The sequence below is a fragment of the Bombus bifarius genome, unplaced genomic scaffold (assembly GCF_011952205.1).
Source record: "Bombus bifarius isolate JDL3187 unplaced genomic scaffold, Bbif_JDL3187 scf7180000008006, whole genome shotgun sequence".
Classification (NCBI taxonomy): Eukaryota; Metazoa; Arthropoda; class Insecta; order Hymenoptera; family Apidae; genus Bombus; species Bombus bifarius.
The window spans coordinates 2,275,630-2,300,932 of record NW_022884384.1 but is presented as its reverse complement, the minus strand read 5'-3'; the positions used below and the strand labels follow the sequence as shown (position 1 = coordinate 2,300,932).

General features: G+C 56.5%; 3 protein-coding genes across 7 annotated transcripts; 1 reads left to right on the top strand and 2 right to left on the bottom strand.

Annotated features, from left to right (window-relative positions):
* The first annotated feature begins 582 nt into the window (after nucleotides 1-582).
* LOC117206415 (metabotropic glutamate receptor 6-like) lies at nucleotides 583-4,415 on the top strand. Its single transcript, XM_033445745.1, has 11 exons — nucleotides 583-813; nucleotides 878-1,037; nucleotides 1,098-1,234; nucleotides 1,299-1,447; nucleotides 1,538-1,734; nucleotides 1,835-2,160; nucleotides 2,248-2,473; nucleotides 2,693-2,815; nucleotides 2,972-3,295; nucleotides 3,373-3,655; nucleotides 3,721-4,415. The coding sequence occupies exons 1-11, from the start codon at nucleotides 604-606 to the stop codon at nucleotides 4,325-4,327; spliced, it is 2,742 nt and encodes a 913-aa protein (XP_033301636.1). The 5' UTR covers nucleotides 583-603; the 3' UTR covers nucleotides 4,328-4,415.
* A 190-nt stretch (nucleotides 4,416-4,605) lies between these two features.
* LOC117206413 (protein grindelwald-like) lies at nucleotides 4,606-8,130 on the bottom strand. Of its 2 annotated transcripts, XM_033445743.1 has the most exons (5): nucleotides 7,827-8,130; nucleotides 6,549-6,837; nucleotides 5,944-5,997; nucleotides 5,712-5,866; nucleotides 4,606-5,632 (listed from the first exon to the last, which is right to left on the bottom strand). In XM_033445743.1, the coding sequence occupies exons 2-5, from the start codon at nucleotides 6,760-6,762 to the stop codon at nucleotides 5,249-5,251; spliced, it is 807 nt and encodes a 268-aa protein (XP_033301634.1). In that variant the 5' UTR covers nucleotides 6,763-6,837; nucleotides 7,827-8,130; the 3' UTR covers nucleotides 4,606-5,248. The 2 variants fall into 2 exon arrangements, with proteins under 2 accessions (XP_033301634.1, XP_033301633.1); XM_033445742.1 differs by lacking the exon at nucleotides 7,827-8,130 and having other exon boundaries at nucleotides 6,549-7,456.
* A 173-nt stretch (nucleotides 8,131-8,303) lies between these two features.
* LOC117206395 (growth factor receptor-bound protein 14-like) lies at nucleotides 8,304-25,201 on the bottom strand. 4 transcript variants are annotated; one of them, XM_033445682.1, is made up of 12 exons: nucleotides 24,950-25,201; nucleotides 23,092-23,527; nucleotides 22,224-22,414; nucleotides 21,951-22,110; nucleotides 21,747-21,877; nucleotides 21,268-21,354; nucleotides 21,033-21,167; nucleotides 12,672-12,905; nucleotides 12,220-12,321; nucleotides 9,676-9,944; nucleotides 9,498-9,591; nucleotides 8,304-9,432 (listed from the first exon to the last, which is right to left on the bottom strand). In XM_033445682.1, the coding sequence occupies exons 2-12, from the start codon at nucleotides 23,483-23,485 to the stop codon at nucleotides 9,100-9,102; spliced, it is 2,130 nt and encodes a 709-aa protein (XP_033301573.1). In that variant the 5' UTR covers nucleotides 23,486-23,527; nucleotides 24,950-25,201; the 3' UTR covers nucleotides 8,304-9,099. The 4 variants fall into 4 exon arrangements, with proteins under 4 accessions (XP_033301573.1, XP_033301571.1, XP_033301574.1 ...); XM_033445680.1 differs by lacking the exon at nucleotides 24,950-25,201 and adding an exon at nucleotides 23,707-24,092; XM_033445683.1 differs by lacking the exons at nucleotides 12,672-12,905; nucleotides 24,950-25,201 and adding an exon at nucleotides 23,707-24,093.
* Nucleotides 25,202-25,303: the final 102 nt, after the last annotated feature.

Genomic DNA, 25,303 nt, shown 5'->3' with positions numbered 1-25,303 from the left:
TGCGAAGCGAAGAAGAGAACGGAACGAGAAGAGAATCGAGCGAGAAGCACGTGGCTGAAGAGAACGGTCGCTGCTTCGCTTCTAAGTCGGGAAACGGACGAGGAGCGCGTCGCTTAAACGGACCAACTCGGAGACACGATTGAATAATTGGAGATTCCATCGTTATCGTTCCCACTCCGCTTCCTCCGTTACCTATGCTAACTTCCTCTTCTCTCCCTCTTCCTCGTGCTCGTGCTCGTGTGCCGCCGAGTACGCGGCCCAGCCACGAGACGGCAACGCATTTAACGAAATTGCTGTCCGCCCCGCTGTTCTTCTCTGTTTACCCGCCCGATTCCGTTTACCTTCTCTCGCGTGTCGTTGTTTTCCCGCCTGCGACCCGCGATCGATTTCCGTTTTTCCGCAACGACCTCGCGTTCTCGCCGCGATCGGCCACTCCCTGCATCCACCGGCGTACATGCTGCCGGTCAGATGCTTTCGTTCGTCGGATCGCGTTCGTCGCACGCAAGCTGCTCGCTCGCTCGCCTCGCTGGCTGATTCTCCGACGGCCGACGGTGACAGCGAAAAGACGGTGATAAGACGCGCGATAACGAGACGACGGTGACGATGGCGACGGCGATGGCGGTGACGATTCGCGTGCTATGCACGACCAGCCTGTTCGCCGTCGTTCTGTCCAATTCCGTCGAACGTTCTCCGCGCACGACTATCGGCAACGGTCGGACGCGGTACGCGAACGTGACGGGCGAGCTGCTGCTGGGAGGCCTGTTTCCCGTGCATCGTAAAGGGAACAACGGCAAGAGTTGCGGCGAGATACAGGTGAGATACGAGGGCGAGAATCGCGGGCCGCCTGGTGTCATCCGGTTCGAACGTTTGTTCGCAGGGGGAAGACGGCGTTCAACCGTTGGAAGCGATGCTGTACACGATCGAACGTATCAACGAGAATCCGCGGATACTTCCGGGCGTGCGACTCGGCGCGTTGGCGTTCGACACCTGCGATCACCCGATCTACGCTCTGGAGCAAGCGTTCTACTTCGTGAAGGGTAAGGGTAAGCGAGCGCGCGATCTCGCGGCCGATCACTCGACAGCGTCGATGTTCGTAGGTTTCATGGCGCGCGAGAACCGGTCCGGCGAGGAGGGATACCGATGCGCGGATCGCAGCGTGGCAAAGTTCTTGAACGGGGAGTTCGAACGCGTGGTCGCGGTGCTCGGCGCTCAATCGAGCTCCGTCACCATCCAGGTTGGTAGCATCGGCCGTCGACGAACGCGCGCGTTCCAGCCACTCGAGATCCAACGGTTCGCAGGTAGCGTCGGTGCTGGCTCTGTTCCCGGTGCCGCAGATCTCGTACATGGCCACGTCGCCGTTTCTCAGCAGCAAGGAGAGATTTCCACGGTTTTTCCGCACGGTTCCGAGCGACGTGAACCAGGCGCGAGCGATGCTGGAAGTTCTTCGGTGAGTCCGGCATCCACGCACCTCCTCCTCCTCCGTTCGACTTACCTCGATTCGTCCGATTAATCCGTTCGACGACGTTTCCGACGCAAGCCGGTTCGAGTGGTCGTACGTGTCGGTCGTTTACACGGACTCGGAGTACGGAGACCACGGATACGAGACGCTGGCTTCCTTCGCCTCGGAGTACTCCATATGCTTCAGCGCGCCGCATCGGATCAGCGAAGATCGTTTCACCGACGACGATTACGACAACGTGGTGCGCACGATCGCCGAGAAGACGGACGTGCGAGGTACGTATCTCGTAAGTCGAGTCGAGACGAGAGCGATGTAGCGAGGCGGAGATCGAAAGACCGTCCGAGTACGACGTACACATACGACGGAATCTCGCAGTGGTGGTGTTGTTCGCGGAAAAGTCGACCACTCTGCGGGTGCTGGAGGCGGCGAGACGCGTCGGCGTCGGCTCGCGATTCGTTTGGCTGGGCAGCGACTCGTGGCCGGATAATCGCGACGTGGAGACACGAGAAACCGCGGTGTTGGAGGGTGCTCTCGCGGTTCAACCGCTGTACGCGCCGCTCTCCGGCTTCGACGAATACTTTACGGGGTTGACGCTCGACCACGAGCGCAGCAATCCTTGGTTCCGAGAGTTCTGGCGAACCTATCACAACTGCACCGACGACGAGTTAGAGGCAACGACGATCGCTGCCACTTCCGGCGGGGTAAGTCTTTGTATCGATCGAGTAAACGAGACGGAGGTAAACTAGACAGAGAGACCGAGAGAGAGGTGCCGTTCGAACGTTTTCTAGCGGCACGTCGACTGCCAAGATCCGAGATTAAGGATCGAGCGAGGCACCGGCTACAAGCAGCGCAGATTTCTGCATTTCGTTCGAGACGCCGTGTACGCGGTGGCTCACGCTCTTCACAACATGCGAACGGAGGTTTGCGGCCAAGATTCGATCGGACTTTGCGACGAGATGCGTCCACCCAACATGGACGCGTTCTTCGAATACCTAACCAACGTGTCTTTCAAAGGTAAGATTATCGTTCTTCTTCTTCTTCTTCTTTTTATTATCATTATTATTATTATTATTATCATCGTTACAATTATAATTATTATATGGTATTCGCGGGCTGTACGCCCTACAGTATACACATCGTTTATTACAATATGAAAAGTAGTTCTATCTTCGGAGATGGGAGGGCGAGCCGTACACGGCTAAACGTAAAGTTCCGTACGAGCTAAAATTTCAGACGAAGCTGGCAACGCATTCGAATTCGTGGATGCGGTCGACGGACCTCCGAGATACTCCATTCTGAATTATCAGCGCAAGGCAAACGGTTTCTATCACTGGGCGGTCATCGGCAACTACACGCGTAAGACTATCTACTATCTGTCTCTCTTCCTCTCTCTCTCTCTCTCTCTCTCTCTCTTTTCTTCGCGAAACCACGAGTAGAATCAGAGGGAGAGAGAGAGAGAGAGAGGATGAAAGAGACGAATAAACGGAAAGACGCGTACGGGATTGCACGCAGTGAACGAAAACGGGCAAGCGGTGTTGCGGCTGGATCGGGACAAGTTGTGGTTTCGAGACGAACGGCCCGGCGATTTTCCGACGTCGTCGTGTTCCCGGCCGTGCGGCTCGAATCGAATCATGGTGAGAAGCAAAGAGGACCCGTGCTGCTGGAGGTGTCAAAGCTGCGGTTTCTATCGATACAAGGTGGACGAGCTGAGATGCGAAGAGTGCGAGCCGGGCACGATTCCGACGAGGAACGGGTCTGGCTGCGAACCTATCCCCGAACAGTTCGTCGACTACTCGAATCCGTGGGCGATCGTCGCGATGACGGTAGCCGTTTCCGGTAATCTCCGTCGGTCCCCGGCCTATCGCCGACGATCGAAGAACGAACACGTTGACGGGATCGCGTTCCGTTCGCAGGTATGGCACTGACCGCGTTCGTCTGCTCGGTGTTTTGGATCTATCGGCATACACCGATGATCAAAGCGTCCGGTCGAGAGCTGTCGTTTCTGCTGCTGGTCGGCGCGTTCGGCTGCTTCTCGATGACGTTCGCCGTGGTGTCCAAGCCCAGCGTGGAAAGTTGCGCCGTGGTCCGATTCGGCATCGGATTCTGCTACACCGTCTGCTACGCCGCGCTCTCCACCAAGATCAATCGAATTCACAGGATATTCAACGATCCCGGTCGCAGTCCCCGCAAACGACGGTAAATTTCGATGGTAACGCGCGACCATAACCGGTTGGTAACGCGGATTGCACGCGTGTCCACAGGTTCACCAGCCCGAGATCTCAGCTGACGATCGCGTCGATTCTCGTTCTGGTGGAGATCGCGTTCGACGTCGGCTGGCTGCTCAAGGAACCACCGGCGATCCAGCGCTCGTATCCCAGCAGGGACGCGAACGTAAGAGTGTGTCGGGGCTCCGAAGACGGCTCCTACGTGATCGGTTTGATCTACCCGTTCCTGTTGACCGTCGCGTCCACGTTCTACGCGATCAAGACGAGAAAGTGCCCGGAGGGATTCAACGAGACCCGACGCATCGCGTTCGCCAATTACGCGACGATCGTGCTGTGGCTGGCGTTCGTGCCCCTCTACTTGGCCTCCACGAGCAACGTCGTCAGGGTAATTACTCTGGCGTTGTCGCTGTCGCTGAACGGACTGGTCCAGCTGCTCTGCCTGTTTCTGCCGAAGGTCTACGTGGTGCTGATCAAACCGGAGAAGAACACGAGAGAGCTGGTGATGGCCAGGCACTCGTCTCACCCGACGACGCCCGGTACGCCGATCACGCCGGAGCTCGTGTCCGCCTCGCCGTCGTTCGTCGGCGATCGATCGAAACCGGCCGTCGGCGACTCTCTCCGGTTCGAGCAAATTTCCGCCTAACGCGCCGCTAGATCTTTCCAGTCGCCAACCTCGTTCCAACATACACGATGATTTCTGCATCGACGCAAGAACGTTGCGTTCTTTTCTTTTCTTTTCTAACCTAACCCCTTCCTATTCCCATCTCCGGTCCGATATCCTGCCCGTGCGGAAACGCACAGGGACGAAAGTTTTATTGCTTACTTCGACGCAAACTACCGGGTCGATAAAACGAAAAACGTCTTAAAACTACGAATACTTGCGAACGAGCGACAGACTGTTCCTTCTCGTTCCTCGTGTTACTTATGTTCGCGCGGCTCGAGCAACCGCGACGTTTCGTTCGCTGGAAGACATCGGATTCCTGGTCGTCGACGGTCACCAGTACGATGATCGTTCACGACGAGGAACAACGGACGAACGCTGGACGAAGAAAGATCGCGACGATTCGAATCGCTGTCGTACGACTCGTTAACCTAAGATCAGCGAGGTTCGCGCAAACGGCCGAACGTAAACGATTTCTCTCTCTCTCTCTCTCTCTCTCTATCTCTGCCTGTGTCTCGGGTCTCGCCGTCGATATCGCAGGAGGAGAAGACGGAGGAGAAAAAAAGAGAGAGAGAGAGAGAGAGAGAGCGAGAGAGAAGAGCGCGATCGTGAAAAAGAGGCACGCGAGCGTAAAACTCGACGGTTGAGCATTCGAATTGAGCGTGGAGCCGCGCGCTTCTCCATCGATCGGTCGGCGGGTTACGCGCCGTCGCTGACCTATGCGAAGCTCGACCCCGTTACCGTTGATCGGACGAACTTCGCTCCAAAGGCCTTTCGTGGACGGAATGGCTGATAAGGATCCGCGGAAGGTCGCGCGCGTTCTCGCGCGGACGAGCGCGATCGAGTACGATGCTTAGAATTAACCTATGTACAGTGTGGCGAGTCGATCGGATATCCCCGTTTTTAAAACGAACTCTCGCGCTTCGTTCTGTGCTGAACGGTTTCCGGGCTGGGCGTCATAGCCGGATTGTCGTAAGCGTAATCGAGAGTGGTGTCCTCGCTGGGATGCCTTCTCGACAACGAAGTGGTGGTGGTGTTCGGCGTGGCGTTACCGGTTCCGCTTCCATTGGCGCTGCCGCTTCCGCTCGCGCTTCCGCTACCGTTCCCACCGCGTCCGCTCTCGTTTTCCATGTATCGGGAAGGAGCCACGCTCGCGCTTATCGTCGGCATCGTCAGCTTCAATCCGTTGTGCCTGGACGTGCCCGATTCCGCGTCTCGAAGCGTCGATTTACCGCGATCGTTGTTGTTGTCGTTGTCGTTGTCGCCGCCGTTGCCGTTCGACGTTCCCTGAGAAGCAAGATATCGGTCGGTGCGGTCGACGCGACGCGCTCGTTCGATCGCGAGACGGAAAAACTCGCTCGCTCACCTTTGCTCGTTTGCCGGCGATGGCTCGTCTCAGGGTGGTTTGCATCTTCTCCCATCGTGGACACTTTTGCGCGTACAGGTACAGGCTCGATACGAGAGACGCAAAGGCTACCGCGATGGATATCGCCGCCAGTATCCACAATCGCTGCATCTCCCCTGCGGATCGTCAACGTTCGTTTTCTCTTTTCCTTGTTTTCTCGCGACTAGGACGACGCCACCCATCGTCTACTTACCTCGTAAATCCTCGTACTGCTCGAGAAGAACGTATCGTTTGTCGTGCAGGTATTCTGAAATGGAAAGGCAAAGGATGAAAAGTTACGCGCCGCAGAGCGATATTTTCCAAGGGAAAGGTTCGACGACGGTTGGCTTTGGCCGGGCAAGGGAACGTTGTTCCGTTCGGTTGGAAGCGGGGCGAGAGGCGACTAACGGCAAGACGGAGAAGGAGAAGGAGATAGGCGGGCGAAAGGAGCCGAGAGGAAGCAAGAGCGAGGAAAGAAAAGAAGGTAGGCAGGCAGGCAGGCAGGCAGGCAGGCAGGCAGGCAGGCTGGCAGGCGAATAGGAGGTCGGTAGGATGAGTCATCGTGCACGGTCGCGTGTGTGGGAAGTGGACGGAGGGACGGTGTGGTCAGGTGTAAAGTCAACGGACTCGAACCCCCTTCGGGTTCAGGTGCACGACGCTCGGAAACGCTCGGCCCGCTGCTACCTGGCTTTTCTTTCGATCGATCTGGAAACGTCGATGCTCGGTATTCTCGGCTCGCTCGGTCGATCGACCGAAAAAGCCGAGAAAACCGACCTCTCCGACGGAACCGTTCGACGGAACGGCGAGAATTTCGCTCACCTTGACAATCTTTGATGCACTCGTTTTGCTGATAGTTGCGACCCGTGGCGTCGCAGATGGAGGAGCACGGTTTGCAACGTTTGTCGTAGGGGCTGCAATACTCGACGGTGGAGCAGCGTTGCTCGCCGCAATCGGCCCCCCCTGGATTCAAGCCGGCGATCGCGGTACCGATCGCCAGCACTGCCACGGTCAACAGTCCGATCGACGGGTTCATCTCGGAGCCGATCTCGCGACGTTCGATCAGCGTCGTTGTTGGAACGCGGCCTTCCGCGTCGCAGTCATACCGGTTCTGGAAAAGAAAGCGCACGCGCTCGCGATCCAACGCCGGACAAAATGATATCGAACGAAGGTTCGAGACTCGATGCGTCGATCACGCGAGGGAAAACGCAGCGAAGCTATGGCCGCGAGAGGTGACGCGATGCGAGCAAAACGAGCGAAACGCGAAGACGTGACTCATCGCACGCGGTGGTATCGTGCGCGCGGAGAACCAACGACGACGACGACGACGACGACGACCAATCGGTTCGAAAGGATCGCCGCGTCGCGATTCGACCTCGTCGAGTTTCGATCCGGACGACGGCCAAAACCTTCGATCGCCACGCTGTGGAAATTCCGACGCGTCACTTTGCCGAGTCTCGCCGCTGCGCTCCTTCCGTGCCCGTATGCCAACCGAACGGAACTCGTGGATCGTCGCGCGACTTTGGAACTATGGCGTATCGAAGAACGCCGGACGCGACGGACGAAGACAAAAAGAGAGAGAGAGAGAGAGAGAGAGAGAGAGAGGCAGGCAAGAAAGAAAGGAGGAGCGAGGAGGGAGAGAGAACCGGTCGGTCGTACCTGGTACCGCAACACGGGTAAACGGGCGCCCGTCGTCGAGCGTCTAGCGAAAAAGCGAAATCCGCGCGATGGAAACGCAAAATTCCGTATCTGGCGACAGAACGACGAAGGATCGCGGTTGGCGAACTAGCAGAACCGTACGAACGCCTCGGCTCGTAGCTACGCCGACGATCGACGAGCGCGTCACCGAACCGGTTTCGAGAACGACGTATCGCGTACAGCGGGTATATCGCGCGCGTTGTAAGTTTACCCGACGACTCGCGAGTTCGTCCGAACGACGAACGCGGACTAGTCGCGTTCCTCGTCCGGAGAGAACGGCTGTTCCATCTTCGGGGTCTAATCGTCCTACGAGGAATCGCGCGCGACGCGACACCCCAGAGTCGGTCGATCGGTGGACGCGCGTTCGCCGTAACAGGTTGCCGTTACTCGGCTGCGACTTACTCGTTGCCGATGCGTGGAATCCGTCGGTCCGAGAAGGGATCGATTCGCATCTCGTCGATCGCGAGGAACGAAAGCACCACCGAGAGGAACGCGAGGATGACGTAAGAGGAGAAAACGCGAAGAAGAAAGGAAGGAGACGCGGGAAAGCGAGCGTCGAAGATCGGACCGCGTCGCGTCGACTGGCCGCGGTAAACTGAGGATCGCCCAGCCAACTACGACTCGCACCTGAATTCCACCTCTCCGCCGGTACGTTCCATCGATCCCCCTTCTCCTCTCCTCTCGTAGACCGAACGCGACGACGATGCTCCTCCTTCGTTCGCGACCGTTACCTGCCGGAATACCTTTTCTCAGGCGTCGTTGCCGCGCGCCGCTTACCTGTTGCGACGGCCCTCGCGCCGTCCACACACGATGGGTCGTCTACGCCGAGGCGTTTGCCGCGAAAACGAGGAAGGATCAGAGAGAAATAAGCCAACCGTGTTCCGTTCTTGATTAACTTTTATTGTTCTCCGACCGAACGTCGAGATCTCGCGGAACGCGACTCGATCGTCCGTTCTACTACCGTTCGTACAAAATATATATTTTTATCGTATTTTTGCATCGATAACGATCGTCTTAATGTTAACGCGATTTTGCGTACCGAGCGCCGCGACTCCGGCGGCGGCTATTTTCACCGCCGCTCTGTCGTCGCGTCGCTGGCTACGCGCGTTCGCTCTCCGTTACTCGTCGACGACGAGAGCTCGCGCGCGTCGACGAATCGATCCGTGACAACGGGACAGGCGCGTCCGTCGGTGCGACCGTCGAGGCGCCGGCTCGAAACATCGGGATTGATCAACCGCTATCAAAGCCGATTTTCGAAAAGCCGGCTGCCCTCGACGAACGAATCGATCGGTCGACGAGCGACGAACCGCGCCGCGCCGAGAATCGCGGAGTAGCGCGACGCCGCGACGCTCTCGGTCCCTTGGCCAAAAGCTGGCGGCCGGTTAGCCCGAGCCGCGTCTCCCCTTCGTCCGTTGCTCGTTCCTCTTTCTCGTATCTTCGAACGCTCTCTGTCTTTCCGCCTATCGGACGGCTATCGACGCGATTCGCGCTACGGATTCCACTTGCTGTAGCTGCAGAGGCACAAACTCCAGCAACCCGAGCGCGCGGATCGAACGTTCGCGTCGCCGGAGCGATACCCGTTCGCGATTCCGTTTGGTCGAGAGGCGTGATCCAGCGAACAGCGGGTGGCGACCAAACGCTCGTCGACGCTGACGGGCCGCTGGAATTCCTATCCTCAGATGCTCTTGTAGCCGACGGTGTACGACGAGGCAGCGGCCGCCGCGGTGCCTTCGGCCGTCGTGCCGTCGGTCGCGGCACCGAGTCGCCGTCGATTGAGCTCGGTCGGCGACGGCGGCGAACCACCGCCTCCGTCCTCCGTCTGCGTCAACGCCATCGGAACCGGAAGCGGCAGCACTTCCGGCACGCCGTTCTGCACGTAGTGGGTCAATCGCGTGGGCAAGCAGCCCGCGTTCAACTGATAAAATTCGATCAGCTGCAGCAGGTCGTAGAACCGGGTTACGCCTTTGTCCAGGGTGTACAGCCAGCAGTTGCATCGCTCGTCGAAAACCTGTAAACCGGCGGAGACGTGAGCTACGTCCGAAATCGCGAAACATCCGCGACGGCTCTACTCACGGGTTGAATTTGAGCGTGAAACACCTTCTCGCTGTATTTGTAGGTGAGCACGTAAGCGCCCAAATTGCTCTTGCTCTCCCGTACCAGGAACACGCTGAAAGAACGCGCGAGACGATGAGACACGGTTTTCGCGCCGCTCGCGAACGAACGACGTCTCGGAAGCGGCGTCTCGACTTACCCGTCGACCGAACCCTGGTCTCGAACGATCGCCGCGGCGATATCTCTCTTCAGTCCTCTGTGAAACCACGGTTGCAAAACGTGGATACCGTCGTCGAGTCCGTGCAGTCTAACCACCGTGCAGCCAGGCGGCGGTCTCGAGAACGGCCTCCAGGTTCGTCGCCAGTTCATACCCTCGCTCTCCGCGATGTTCTTCGCTTCCTTCGGGTCGTCCACGATTCTTCCGACGCTGCCGGTAAAATCCATGGCCACGCGAGATCGCACCGATTCCTGCGAACGCGACACACTTCGTCTTACGACTTTGGACCGTTCGATCGAAACCGGAACGAGACAGCGAGCGATCCCTCTCGTATCGTCGCCTTCTCGTCGCCTTCTCGTCGTGCAGCGAAAGGGAACGAGCGCGTAAACGCGTGACGGGGTGATTACCGATCAGGAAAAGTCGGAGAGCGAGCGGAGCATGCAGAGATCGAGACGGGCGGGAAAAGATCGCGTCCACGCTCGCGAACAACAACGGTTCGAAGAACGACTTAAAAAGCGGAGAGAGAAATCGCAAGACGAAGAGGGGATGATAACCCCTGACGCCTGTTGCTAGGCGAGCATCGAGCGGTGCGGCATGAGACGAGACGAGACGATAGGGGCGACCAGACCGGACGTCGAGCGACGCGTCGATTTCGTTCGAAATCGGAATATCAGGTTTCCACTCGGTCTCGTTTCTCGCTCGAGGGGACGATGTCGGCACGTTCGAACGATCGAGCAACGCGCGATTCTACCGATTCCCCGCCGATCCGCGAGACTCGGCTTTCGATCGGATTCGAGTAGCCGAGAGAGACGACGAGCGACTTGGAACGGTGGAAGCACCGCGGCGCGTTGTTTACGCCTCGAAACCACGATACCCCTACCCCTATGATCTACGCGGAATACAACGATACAAAATGGGAATAACAGCTTGTCCGCTCGATCGTAACGGAAAGGGAAAAGCCCTTGACACGAAGAAAAGTTGTGCGCGCCGTTCGATTCTTTCGGCTACTCGACTCGGTCTTTCCGAGTGCTCCGACAACGGCTCTCTCCGTTCCTTCCCGTTGCGCCGTCGTCCCCCTATTGCGCGCGACTATTCGCCGCGTTCCCCCGAGGTACGTCCTCGTCGATACTCGACGATGTTCGTCACGGGGGGACGACGCGAGAGGCGGTACCGGCTTACGTAACGACGCCGCACCTGCGCCCAATGCCGTTACGATATTTCCTCCGAACGGAAATACACGAGAGTCGAATGTAGGTCAACCGTGCGTTTTCGTCGACGGACACGCAACGCGAACGACGACGACGACGACGACGAAACGAACAGCGCGACGATTCCTTCGGCAAAGGAAGACGCGATCTTACGAAACGGGACACCGCCGTTCGATTTCGTAATCGGCGACGACGTTGGCGAGATCGCCTCTTTTTTCCAGCTGCGATAAGCGAACGAGCTGCTGCTGCTGCTGCTGCTGCTGCTACTACTACTACTACGTACTTCCACCATGGCCGTGTCGAGAGGAGAGCGGACAAGACGCGAAACAACGATTCGCTAAACACGAGAGAAACGAATCGCGTAGGATTGGCCGAGTCGAGCGGACGCGCGAAGACGAGAACGGGATCGGTCGCGAGTAATCCCCGTGGCGAGAGGGTCGTCCAGCAGACTAGCTGGAAACCGGGTGACACGGCGCGACGATGCCTTGGCGGCGGTCGGTCGACAGGGGAAAGCAGTGGAGAGGGATGATGCGCGCGAGCGTGTCTCGGTCGGTTCGGTGGGGAGGCGGAACGAATCGAGAACGTCGAGATCCCGAGAAGAAGAGGCGCAGCGGCAGCAGCAACGGCCAACTTCCGGATCTACTCGGCACCGGCAAACGATCGATCAACGTCAGGCAGTCGATACGGTTGTCGCGGTGAATCTCGCGATACGCGACACGGAGACGACGACTGGTCGTCGAACGTTGGCGGTATCGATTGGCGCGACGCGTGACGCGTGCACGGCACGGCACGGCCATCGGTCGACGAGCGAAAGACGCTGCACGCGATACTCGACGTAGCCGGGTCCGTGGTCGAGGAGACGCACGGCGACGTACCCGTTCTCGCTCGCGTCTACCTCCTAGATGATCGATAGTCGCCGCGTAGCAACAACTAACCGCCTCGGGCTTTTTGCTCGATTTTCGAAACTCTGTTTCGACGCGACCCGCTCTCGCGGCCACTCTGCCGCCTCCCACCCTTTCTCTCCTCTCCTCTCCTCTCCTCTCCTCTCCTCTCCTCTCTCCTCCGCGCTGCTCTTCGCTGGTCCCATCGCGCCCCGCTCCGCTCCGCCTCGTCGCGCCTCGCCGCCACCTCTTTACCCCGCCCGCTCTTTTCGCTGCATTTTTTCCCCCTGGTCGAAGATGGAATCGCGGATCGCGAGCCGCGACTAACCGCGCGTCGAGATGCAACCTCGATCCGAGATGATTCGCCGGCCGTTTTTTGCGGACGCGCGCGCGCGCGATCGGCGAAAGCCTGCGGCCAGCGAAAAACTTCGACTCACATTGGATACGTTGTAGTTGACGTATCGATCCTTTGGGCCGTCGGTTTGCTCGCACTGTTTGTTCTTAAATGCTCTGTAGTTTTCCCTGAGTTGCTTGCCGTACTGTAACCAAACGAAACGAAACGGATTAATGCCAGCCAGATTTGTTTCGATGCGCGCGGCTCGCTCGTCACCGTGGCGAAGGAAAACGGCCGCGAGATTATCCGCGAAAGGAAACACCTCGGCATCGACCAACGGTAACCGCGGCGGCCGATGCAAACGGACGTTAACGCGCCCGCGAACAACCAGGTTTTCTCGACGGTGACAAGCGTGCGAAGAGGCAAAGGGATTTCCGCGCGAAGCAACTGGGGCGAAGAAGAGGAAGAGGAGGAGGAGGAGGTGGCGGATCGGACGGACGAGAAAGAAAAACGGGGAAAGAAGATAGGAAAGACGACGAAAGAACGTTCGATTACCTTGGCGAGCCTCATGGCCGTTAGCCAGCAGGCGCGGGATTTTTCACTGTGAAAAGCGATGACCTTGAGCCCGGTTTCTCCACGCTCTGCGATGGTTTTGGATTTGGGGGCGGTGTTGGTTGACCTGAGACAGATGCCCCAGGGGAAGGGCGCTCTGTATCTCTTCCTGACGTTCGTGATCTTGTACACCGCGTAATCCGACAAGCGGGCGAACGGAAACGCTCGTTCGCTTTTCTGAAATCGAAATCGAAATCGTTTCGTCATCGTTCTCGTGTCATCGTCGCTACGACATCGATCGCTCTCGTTTTCGGCGCGGCGAACGCGTCCAATCTCGACCGATCGATCCTCCGTTCGATCACCGGTTCGCTCGTAATTTACGCTCGTTCGAGAGACGAAGGCGAATGCGTTTTGCCGATTCGAGGGGAAGAACGACGATGATCGAAAGGCATCGGACGGCAAAGACGCGGCCGGGATCGAATCGAAACCGGTTTGCTGGAAAGGGTAACGCCAGAAGCGCGCCAGCACTCGCGATTACAGAGATAGAGAGACGACGAGCGACGAGATTCGCGTTTCGTGCGGATAACGTTCCGTTGGGTCCCTGTTGGTCACGTGCGCCAACGTGCAACCGTCGCATCGTGTCGCACGAAAAGGAAAAAGATACGAGCTCGTGCGAACCGACGAACGGTGGCAACTGGAAGTTACGGCCGACGATCTGCCAAGTTTCAGTTTTTAGATACTCGGATCGCGAAAGACCGAACACGCGTCACGGACGAAGGTGGGAAAGAGAGAGTTCTACGGATAATACGAACGAACGACTGTGAATCGGGTGTATGTGGGCCACGCCGCCGTATTACGATTACGATAATAACGCGAGAACGTGTAACGGTAGAAGTTCGTGAAAGGAGAAACAACGGCGAAACGGAGTAGCGAAACGCGGCACCGAGAAGAGAAAACCGTGAGTAACGCGTGGACGGCTAGCCGAGTAATCGGAAACCGATTAACCGAAGCCGACTTAATTTTCCAATTTTTCCAGACTCTTGCGTGTCTTTCGTTGCCGTTATCCGCGTCGTCCTTCTCCATAGGATATTTCGAGCGAGATTCGATCGGCGCGAGACAGCGAATTCGAAGAGAAAAAAGATCGCGGGACACTCGAACGTAATCGCTGGAATCGAGTTTTACGAAACGTGCGTTGTGAAATAAACGCGCGATCGGTCGCTCGTTGCCGCTTTTGACGCTCGAAGGATGGCTCGCGAGGACGATCGAACGCCAGACCACTTAATTTCGATTAGGTAAACAAGTATCGCGGTGCGATAGGTGCGACGTTACCCTATTCGCCGCGATTCGCGCGAAGCTTGCGTTTCAACGGACTGAAGGAATTTGCAAAAATCGCTTGTCCGAATCTTACCGGCTATGGTGGCAACGACGATTACGACGACGAATGCGGAGACGATACCGACCGGCGCCACTGCCGATGCCAATATCGATTTCGAAATCGACGATCGTCGATGGAGACGCCGAATCGGAGAATGGAAAAATAGACGAACAGACGCATAGGTAGAGAGAAAATTGAACGAGGCGATCTCCGTGGAAAGCGAATCGTAACGACCGAATAACGAACGCGGCGAGTCTCGGATCGCGCTATTGTCAGTTCGCTAATACGAAGCTCTGCGTCGTGTTTCGAAACGAGGGGATTTCGGCACCGGCTCTGTTCCGATCGGTCGTTAACGGGGTCCGCCGTAAATTATCATCGGAACCTACCCTCCGCTCGATACTTTCTCCTACGTATATATGTACGCTCGCTTCTGCTCTTTTTCCCCTAACGACAGCTACGAACCAAACTGCGACGATATCCGATTCGATTCGTCGTTCGTACGCAAATCCCAACGGACTTGGAACGGTTTATCGTTGGAATTCGAGATTCTCGATAAATCGCGTGTTCTCGAATCGAGCGTGAACGCGGTTCGTTTTCTAGCGGTTCGCTATCCAAACTACCAGCGAACGGTCGCGGTTGGTTGTTCTATGGAGCACGGTCCGTATCGAGTTATCGCCGATCGACCGACAACGAGCAAGTACGAGCGTACACTCGCCGAAAATTTCGTTTTCGCACGACCGCCTGGTCGCGTAGCGTTTTCACTTACCACCCGAGCAACGTCGAGCCACGGCAATTCGGCTTTCACGCTCGAAATCTTCGCGTAAATCCAAATGCCAAGGGAACTGGATTTCCGATCCGGCCGGTGGAAATCGACGATTTCGACGGTGAACTGGCGATACGTATGTGTCGCGCGAACCAGCTATCCGTTACGCGATACCACCGTGTCCTTTCCGCTCGGAAATACCGACCTATCGTACCGATCGGATTTCATAGCGCTTCGCTTACAGTCGTTTCTCCTTCTTTTTCTTCTTCCCTTCTTCCTTCCTTCCTTCCTTCTTCTCTTCCTTTCCTTTCCTTTCTTCGTCCTCTCTAGCCGTACTTTTTCCTCCGCTTTCCTTTCTTTTAAAACACAAGATTCGTTCTTTTCCCTCGGATCGCAACCGCGAGAGTCGCTCGTCGCCACGACCGAGGAGACGAGCACGGAACCAAAATCACGCTCTCGTTCCACAAAATTCGTATCCTTGCCAACGATTTCTCTCGCGTCTTCTCCTCCGACTACGCGACAACGACGCGAACGAGGAGGCCTGCGAGAAAAGCGAGAAGCGGAAAATCAGATGGATAGACAGAGACCGGGTAGCCGACGGGCAAAATAAAGAAAGAGTGAGTGAGAGAGAGAGAGAGAGAGAGAGAGAGAGAGGGGAGTGGGGGAGGACAGGGAGAGAAAGAGAGAGAGAGAGAGAGAGAGAATGAGAGACAAGAGGGATGTAGGATGGGTAGGTGGGTGTAAGAACTGGACGGGGAGGAACGAGCGATGGAGGGGTGGCACACAGAGACCGAAGCGACTACCGGTAACGAGCAGACTGCGCGACGACGCTAATCGCGTTCTTTCGTTCTCTCTTGTATCTCTCGGAACGACGAACGATCGTCGTTCTGATCGACCGATGCGGTAACGAGATGGCCGATCGCGCGATTCAAGCAACGACGGTAACGCTGGTCGTGTCAAAGAGGTAATAGACACGCGCGCACGTTTACCCTTCGACAGTGTCGAAACGGCGACTGACGACTGACGGAAAGGTTTGTCGCTTGCCGGTAGCCGCCTCGTGCACGGAGACGAACAAAGATCCGAAGACTGCCGAACGATTCGACGAACGCGACCGAACCGACCAGTCAGCTGGTTTCCCGGTGGTCGCGGCAGACTGCATCGGACGTGCGCTGCTGCGCTACCTCGCCTCTTTCGTTCCCTCGCGTTTCGATTACGGTCGTTCACGAACTCTCCCGAATCAGCTGGCTGCTGCCCACCCCCGTCTTCTTCGACCCCGATCTTGTGTTCCAACGAATAAGCAGTTCTCTCTCTCTCTCTGTCTCTGTCTCTCTGTCTCTCTCTCTCTCTGTCTGTCTCTCTCTCTCTATCTCTCTCTCTCTCTCTCTTTCTCTGCTCCCTCCCTCCCCTGCCCCGCCGATTTGCCTACGTAGCCGACCGTTTGGATGCTCGCCTTTACACGTTCGACGACGTGTTACGTGTTTAAAATCTCGCGATCGTTCGCGATCGAGCGAACTTCGAATCGGCAACTTATGGCATCGTCGCAAACTCTCGAAAACGCGACGGTTTCTGGAGGACGCGATTTCGCAGCTTCGCGAAGCCTTACGGACGCGAACCGTCGAATGGTAAGGGCGTCGAGGAGGGGAAGCAGGAAGCAGACACGAGTGTCGACCGTGGAAAATAAATCATAGCGTGCAAAATGACAGAGTCCGAACCTTCTTCCGTCCTCGAACCGAATCAACGAACGTATACGTAGCACGCGTATACGGACAAGGAAATCAAAAGTATGCCTAATCGTTCAATACTTCTTTCGAAGCTTCGTAATCGACCACCGCTTTCGATTCGTCGAAGAAGAAAGGACTTTGAAAAAGAGAAACGATCTCTTTCCTTCGCGAGTTATGATTTTCCTCCTGTAGTATCGCGATCGTGGGCGATTCGTACGAAAGAAGCGAAGCGTTTCGAACTTTGGCAAGACGGAATCGTTGCGGTAGATCGGCAAACTGAAGTGGAAAATTAACGTTTCGTTCGCGAGAATGCCGGCGGCTGCGAGAAACTTTGAGCGAATCGATCGATCGACGGTTGACGAAACGGCTATGTGGCAGCCGCGTGCCATCGTTCGCCCGTTCGCGTTCCTTCTCGTTCGCATCTTTTCGCTTCGTCGATGACGATTGGTAATCGATTTTCGTTGCGGCTGTCGAGCTTGTCGAAAAGATTCGCTTTTAAACGAAAGCCAGTGAAAGGAAATAGGGACGAGAGAAGGAAGGAGGAAGAAGCAAGGGTCGCGTATTTCGACCGATGACACTAAAAACGACGGTTACGCGGTTGGAAAATCCACACCTTTCGGCCGCGTGCCAGAAGACGACGCTCGTTTTACCTCGAGTACACCTTAACCCAGAAAATTCGTCGAAACATCCGAGTCTCGCGAACAGGAACGAGATCGATGATGTTCGTTTTCGAATTCGCGATCGAATTCGTAGCCGTCGAAGGCGTAATCGGCGCGACCTTTCGCCGAATTCGACGAAACGGCCGCCAATACGTTGGGTGTTGAAGCGAACATCCCGTTGCGGGCACGATCGTTTCGGTCTCGCATCGTAGACGAGAAAGGAGGAATCGAGCGTGACGCGAATCGCTTTGGGTTAATCCGAACGTACACCGTTTCGTTTTGCATGGAACGGTGTAATCTTCGGTTCTACCAGTTCTGACAAACTGATCTTCGACGCGACAAAAAGCGGTAGGGAAAATTTTATCGCGCGAATTCCTTCGAATCGCGTTCCAATATGTTTGGCGCTTAAGATTTCGTCGCGAAGTTGCTGAAAACGGATTTGAAACGCGCGTGAACGACGCGTAACAACGGACGAGGGCGCGTTGCGTTTACCGGATAGCCGAGCGGCGGCAACAGCCACGGCGCAAAGAATCGACCTCGCGCGTTCGAAACGGATCAGCGTTCGTTATGTCGCTCGACGACCGATTGTTCAGAAATCGGACGTTCCGTTCCAATTTCGGGTAGCTGATCGGGACATTTACAAGTTCTCAAGTTCCGTTTGTTTACATTTCATTCGTTACCTTCGTCGTTAACGTTGATCGTCGATCGTAATCGTTGGCGTTGCTTCTATATCCTTTTGCAACGAACATTAAGAAAATTAAAGATTTCGAACGATCGTCGTTACAATTACACGCGGTTATTTCGTGCTCTGTATCGTCGAATTCTGATACCTTGGACACTTTCGAAGCTTCTCGCAGCGCCTGCAACAACTTTGCGGATTGTTTACAAACTTTGTTTCTCTCTCTCTCTCTCTCTCTCTTTTTCTTTTTACAAGCAACATTTGCGAAGAAACGTCGCGCGCTAAACGCATACGATAAAGTCTAGAGTATATAGGTTCGAGGGACATGCACGTTCGATCGAACTGGCATTGTTCTCTCGCAAATATCGTCGCCTTTGGAATCGACTGGTTTGTTGCCTGGCGACAGCGGCAGGGTAGAGTTTGCAACGGAGGATCGAGCGACGATCGCGTGTCGGACGACGAAGAGAAGGATGGAAACGAAAAACCACGAACCACTCTCGTGGTGCGTTACGCATCGCGAACGCGAACAATGACGTGGATGCAACGGACATCGTAATATCGCGCGCGCATTGCGAAAACGTATTGTGTTTGGGCAACACCCTGAACGAGGAAACGGTGTAGCAAGTACGACGTGCCGGACGGCGAGCAAGAGGAAGAGAAGGAGGAGGAGGGAGGGAGAGAGGCGGACACGGACGAAAGGAGAAGAGCGTAGCGCGAACAACTTGGAATTAGAAACGCGCGCTGGCAATTTTTCCAACGCCAACCCATCTCGCGCGAAAGAGACTCGAACGACGTTCGAGGTCCGCCGTCGCAGCCCATCGGGGCATCGAAACTCGCGATTCCGGAACCGCGAACGGTTTACGCTCGAATCCGATTTCCGACTGGGGCGATGGACGCATCGATCGCGTCGGACAGACACCGGAGAGGATGAAAACGTGTTTTCCTGTCCGATCCGGAAGGAAGACGTCGCGCGATTCGCCTCGATCTCGAAATCGTCGTTCGTCTCGCTTGGGAATTTCCGCGACGCGAACGACCGAACGGATCGATCGGCGGGAAGAACTAGAATCGCGGAGATCGGAGAGAAACGGAAGAAAGCGGAGTGCGATGTAGCAGGCGGTGGATCGAGCCGAAGCGGAAAAAAGCCGGCAAAGGACGAGGCCGGCCAACACCGAGGCCGACAAAAGAGAAAGGAGGGAAACGCGTGGAAAATAAGAAAAGAACCGAGAAGCGTGGAGGAAACGCGCGGAGAGGAGGCGGAGAGGAGAGGAAAGCGTAGAGCGGCGTAGAAGAGAAAGGAGAGTGGAGGAGGTGGAGGGTGGTGGAAGAGGAAGCAACAGAAGGCAGGTCGACGACCCAGGGAGCAGCGTTCATAGCAGAATAGCTCTTTTGCCAGGGCGAATGTGTGTCAGCCCCGACCGATTCGCCGCCGTGCCACGGCGAACTCGACGAACGGTTTCGAATCAGCGACGCGCGGTTCGAACCGTGTCGTACCGTCTCTCGCGACCCGTCGTCTCGTCTCTGTGCTCGTTTCACTGGCTAGCGTCGGCCACGTATTCCAGGCGTCCGAAACGACGCGAAAAGCGAAGAGATAGCAGGGAACGGGAAAAGGGGAGGAGGACCGATAGGGAGAGAGGATCGCGGTGGTGAGAGTAGAGAGACGACGATTCGGCGTTCGTAGTCGGTGAAAGCAACTAGGAAAGCGGAAAGCTTCTTAGAAAGGCGTACGTACTCACGTACGTACGCCGCGAGCGATCGTTTCGCGTTGACTGCGCGTATCGCGTCGCGTCGGACGCGTTTAAAGCGACGAATTTCGCTCCGCGTGGGACGGAGGCGGTGTCGTAGCTTTCGGGAACCGATGTCTCTGCTCGCGAGGATTTGGACGCTGAACGCGTAGTTCGGAGGCCGATGTCAGTCGAGACGAAAGACAGAGTGACGCGCGCTTCGATCGTACACCTCTGTCGATGCCGTATAGACACGGCTGCGAACGAAGGCGCGCCAACACTCGAGCATCGAGCGTCGTAAGATCGACGTCCTCGACGGCCCGGCAAGCTACTCGCGAAGCGCCGATGAGACAGCCGTGATCGGCATAGCGATGATCGACCGCCGTTGTAGACGTAGCAGCAGTTGCGTTTTAGAGTAAACTTTCTATTCGCTGAAATCCACTCGCGTGGAATTTCTTCGTGCGAGTCGTCGCCCGGTGCACGTTCCCGCCTATCGCGCTTAACGTCGGTTTAACGTGCGCGCGTCAACGCGTTGCGACGCCGAGGCGACGTATACGAACACCGCGGAAACGAGACGCGGAACGCGCGAGGCGAATCGTTCCGTCTGTCGATTCAACGGCCCCTCGACGTTTCCCCTTGACCTTCTTTCTCTTGACACTCTCTTCTCGCAGTCCCTTTCGATGCGATCGCCACGGTCGTTGATCCGCGACTCTGGCGAGCGACGATCGCGAGCGAGAGTCGCGGAAAGAGAAAATCTAATTAAAACGAGTGGCGAGAAACGATCGACGAAATACGTAAACGCGCGTACGTTATCCCCGTGGGAGAGACAGAAGCGACGTTTCACCGCGCGATCTCTCTACGTACGATCCACGTACGCGTCTGTCTTTGCGCCGTTCTCAATGGGAAAAGCAACGAAGGAGCGGTAAAATCGATTTCGGGGTCGATCTCTTTCGTCTCGTTTAAAGAGCGCGTCTCCGCATATTTCGTCGCGCCGATACCGTCCGCTACGACGGATAAGCTACGCCATATACGAAACACCCCTACGTTATCGGCGGCAAGAACGTTCGTCGGAACGGAGTCGCGTCGTATCCGTGCCGTATCGCCAGGGATAGTATAAACGGTGGTTCGCGCGAACGCTGTCGCTGTCAGCTGTTCGCGCGGTAAACCGGCGAAACGGGTTTTCGGTGACTCGCGCCGGTTCCAGCCGTTTCCAGTTATTCCGTCGCTGCTGTCGCGCGTGTCCGTCGACGTTTGAACGGTGTCCGGTGGCGGTTACTCGATACGGAGCGAACGGCGTAACCGCGTGGCGGTCGCACGTGTACCACGCGTTCGCCGCGCATCGATCGCGCGTCGCGAATCCAACGTTCCGATAACGTAAGAGTACAGCTAGACGCGAGAAAGTAACGGCGTAGCAAGAAGAAACGTTTCGCCTTTCGGCGGACTTACCTTTTTCGCGTGGTAGAGCTCTCGATCTCGAAGAAGCAAACAGATCTTGCTCCAAATGTTCAAGCGTCCGTTCTGTATCCACGCTAAACCGAATACCTCTGGACATTCCGCTATCTCCTCGTTCTCCAGATAGTCCTGAAACGTCGCGAGGAAATCGCTGATCAAAGAATTACGAGGGAAGTGCGTGCGCGCGACAAAGTGCGTCGACTCGAAGGTCGATCGAATTTCCACTCACTCGTAACGCCGCTTCCGTTTCGTCCAAGGCGTGCCAGTCCTCGGCGAAAACGGTGGGAACGTCGATCATCTTGGTGGAAAGGAAGAGCTGCAACGCGACACTGGTTTACGTCGCCGTTCGTATTTTGCCAACGAGTACGCGAATCGCGAGCACGTGGCGCGACCAAAAGCACCCGTCTAAGCGTTTTGCGTTTCCGCCGAGGGATAAGAACGGCTGTCGGAGGCAGCGACGCGACCGCTGTCGGTAATTGTCGGTAACGGTAGGCCGAAAGCCGTCGAGCGACTACCGGTCGAGTTATCGATGAAATTGCCGCGACAGCGAACGGCCGAGACAGAACGCGCGTGGAAGCGCGCGAACTTTGCAGTTTCGTAACGCATCGCGCGATTCTACGAAAGCCAGTCGTCGTTCGTCGTTTGCGCGTCGTTCGATCGATTAACGCGAACCGGCGTTAAAAACCGACGAAATATTTTCATACTGACCTCCGGATCGTGGAAGAACTCGTACTTGAGGCAATCTTGGCGAAAGATAAATTTCCGTGCGCGCTCCGCGGAAAACGTTTTCGTCTCCCTGTGCACGGCCAAAATGTCCTCGTGGTCCTCCAACGCGCGCTCTGCAACGGTTTCGTAACTCGTGAAAGTCGTTACGACGGCTCCAAGGAGAAACGGTGAACGACGGATACTGACCTATTCCTAGCTCCGGCCATGTCTCCACGATCGACCAGTCGACACCCACCGTGCTTCTTTTCGCTTTCAGAAGTTTGCACAAGTCGATGGCGCGAAGATCGTGCTCGACGATCACGTCGTAGCAAGCGTCGTCGTCGCAGTAAAAACGCAATTCCTCCGTCTACGCGTTACCGGCGAAGAGGGTGCCAGGGGTGGAAAGAAAAAAACGTCGTCAGTGATGGGTTTTTCGACGCCGCTTTCGTCGTTCGATCGGTACGCGACGCGTCCATTTACCTGTTCCTCGTCGTCCTCGCTTTCGTCCGGTCGCGCGAATCTTTTTGGCCTTCGATTTCCGTTGATCGATCGGTAGGCGATCTCGAGCAGATTCCTCCTGGGACTGAGTCGTTGATACCTGCTGCACGTGGATGGACCGAGGAACTGCGCGTTGTCGGCGTCCAGGCAGGAACACATCCTCGGCAGCCAACCTGTTGCGAACGAAAGAAACGTGTCGTGAATCAAACGAACGACGAATTTCTATCCTTTCCTGGACGCGAACGAATCGAGAGAATCGAGCGGTAGGTGGAAAAAGAAGACGAACGAAGAGGGGAGAAAGCGGTTGCGAATGATCGTATTTAGAACACGACTGGTCGAAACTTTAATCGTGCCGCTGCTATTCGCCGAGAGTCGACGAGCCTTCGCGGAGGACGGAAGCGAAAAAAGTTGAACGGGCGATTAACCGGCGCGTTATACGCGCTACGAGCATTCGAGGAATCGACGATCGGCGGAAAATCCAACGGCGAGGCGTTGCGCGTTGCGTACCGGTATTACGCGTTTAGCGCGAATCCGTCGACGAAGGTGAAACTGTGGCGCGTCGACCGCGAATACGCGTACGTGGCAGCTTTCGGTTCGGATAGACGCGCGTGCTTGCCAGCGATTAGCGATGCATGGCTGTCACGACCGTTGCAAGCGCAAGTACGCGTACCAGGGAAAAATCGCTGCAACCGTTACTTACTCGGTCGTACGCGTTTACGCGATTTCACGTGTTTTTCGTTTCTCTGGTCGCGCCGTCGGAGCGTTACGGAGAATCGCGATCGGCAAGAGACGTAATCCGAAACGAAAGAGGTCGGCGATTCGTCGGGGCCGGGGAGATCGTTCAACTTACCGCGAATGTTGGAACATCGTCGACGAACAAGAGAGAACCAAGTGGAGGAGGCATAGCGTTGTCTGTCGCAGACGGAATCGTTACGAGTCACGAGATCCATGCATCGGTCTAGCAAGGCGACGCTGTAAACGCTTTGCTCGTTGTCCGTCTCGGCGCGTAAGCTCTCCGACGAGGCGGTCGCCGTGATGGTTAGGGCCGATTCGAGCGTCGGCGTGCTTCCGGCCGAGGATAGAGCGGCTGGCGGCAAGTCGATGGAAACATCGTGGATTTCGACAGTGGGTTCCATAGCGTCGGCGAGTCGGCGTTTCGGGTCGATGGACGATGGATCATGGCGCGGGAAACGACGATAAAGGGGGCGGCCGATGACGGAATCGTGGTCGCCGGGTTGCAACATCGTATTCGAGAACGCGACGTTTACTATCGCGTCACCGCGAGTCTGAAACAAACGAACGAATCGTAGCGGGTTAGTGGGAGAAGCGGGCTTCGAGCTGGCGTTGTCCTCGTCGTGATGAAAACGCGGGGCAAGTTTCGCGTTCGATTACCGGGAAATGAAACGGTCGAGATAAGCGCGCGGTCGAAGACGAAGCGGCTCGAGGTCAACATATACATACTTACGTGGCGTTCGTTCCGATTCGCCTTGTGCGTCATTGTTCGGCTCGCGTTACGTCACGATTCCTGATATTCGAAAGAAAGATCGATTCGGTCTCTGGTTGCCGTATGGTCGCGCGAACCTCGTACGTAGGATCGTGGCGATCGACGCAACGCGGCGCAGCGCGACCGGCACGGGGCCGACGATCGCTCGGATCCTCGTACTCGCGTGACGAACGCGTGCACGCCGCGAGCCCACCCACGGAGCATTTCGTCCAACGGATCGCACCGCTGTTTCGAAGGTACGGGTACTTGTCCGGCGTTTCACCGACATAAAACTACGTAGCGCGAGAGGTCGGTTGCGATCACGCGATCGTTCTCGCGACCTATCGATCGAAGAAGGAAACACGAGTAGAGCAAACGAGAGAGAGAGAGAGAGAGAGAGAGAGAGAGAGTTTAACAGCGAAAGCGGCGAGCAAAGGTGCGAGATTCGCGATACGAGATCGAGAAGAGCGCGATCGGTAGAGGATGGGATCGGACGAACGCATAGGAAAGCGATCGATCGACGTCTATACTCCAGGGATTGTCGATCGGTCGTCCATTTTCGTACGGCTGCCGAGACGCAGCAAGGCTAACGAGGGTTAACTCGACTCTCAATTGACAGCGCGTGTCTAAATTGGCAGGTCGATGGTAAGCGCGCGAGCGCGTTCGATCTCGGTTTCGACTCGAAGAGAGACGCGCGTACACCTATGCGGCGCGTTCGAGCGCGAAAACAAAGCGAAGAAAGGGAAGACAGAGACGAAAGGAGAAGAACGAAGGAGAAGAAAAGGACGACAGTCCGTGGAAATTCCGTTGTCGCGATACGCGATGATGCAAATCGCTCTCTCGTTTTCTCGACTTTGGAGCCTGTCGGTTTCGCGGTCGCGGTTAAGCTCGCGCGCTAGTTACCTTCTCTCTCGGCGACTCCCGAACTCGTGCGAACACGCTTTCGAAGCAGTATATCGTTGCGACGAACGCGTTGCTCCTCTCGAACGAAGGAGGAAGAAACGAGGCGCGAGACGATTCGCGCGTTCGACGTCGGAAGAAAGGAGAGGCGATAAAGAAGGAGACGCGTCGTAAGGCCGATGGAGAAGGAGGGGGGGGCGGGTGGGTGCACGACGACGATCGTTTCGAGTGGAAATTGTCGAAATCGCGGTGCGCGCGTGATAAAATCCGCGTTCCGTTGGCCGACGAGAAAAGGAGGCGTTCGCGGGTCGACTTATCGACTTACGTCACACGAAGATACTCGGAGCCAGCCGCGCTTCGACGAACTCGCCTTTTTTCTCTATCGTTATCGCCGTTCCCACGGCTTATCTCGGTAAATCGTTGCTCTGGTCCGCGTCGCAGCGTCGCATCGGCGCTTCTCTCGATCGAACCTCGTTTCGCCTCCGTTTCCGTTTCCGTTTCCGATTCCGTCTCGTCGCTTCGACACCGGGAACAGCAGCCTTCAGCGCGGATATCTCCGTCGCGGATTCACCGCGGATGCGGCCGGGCCGCGAAATACCTGCGAAGCAGCCGAGCGAACGCGAATGGCCGTGATCGCGGTCGCGGTCACGATATTTCGACGCGCGACGTCCGCGATTTC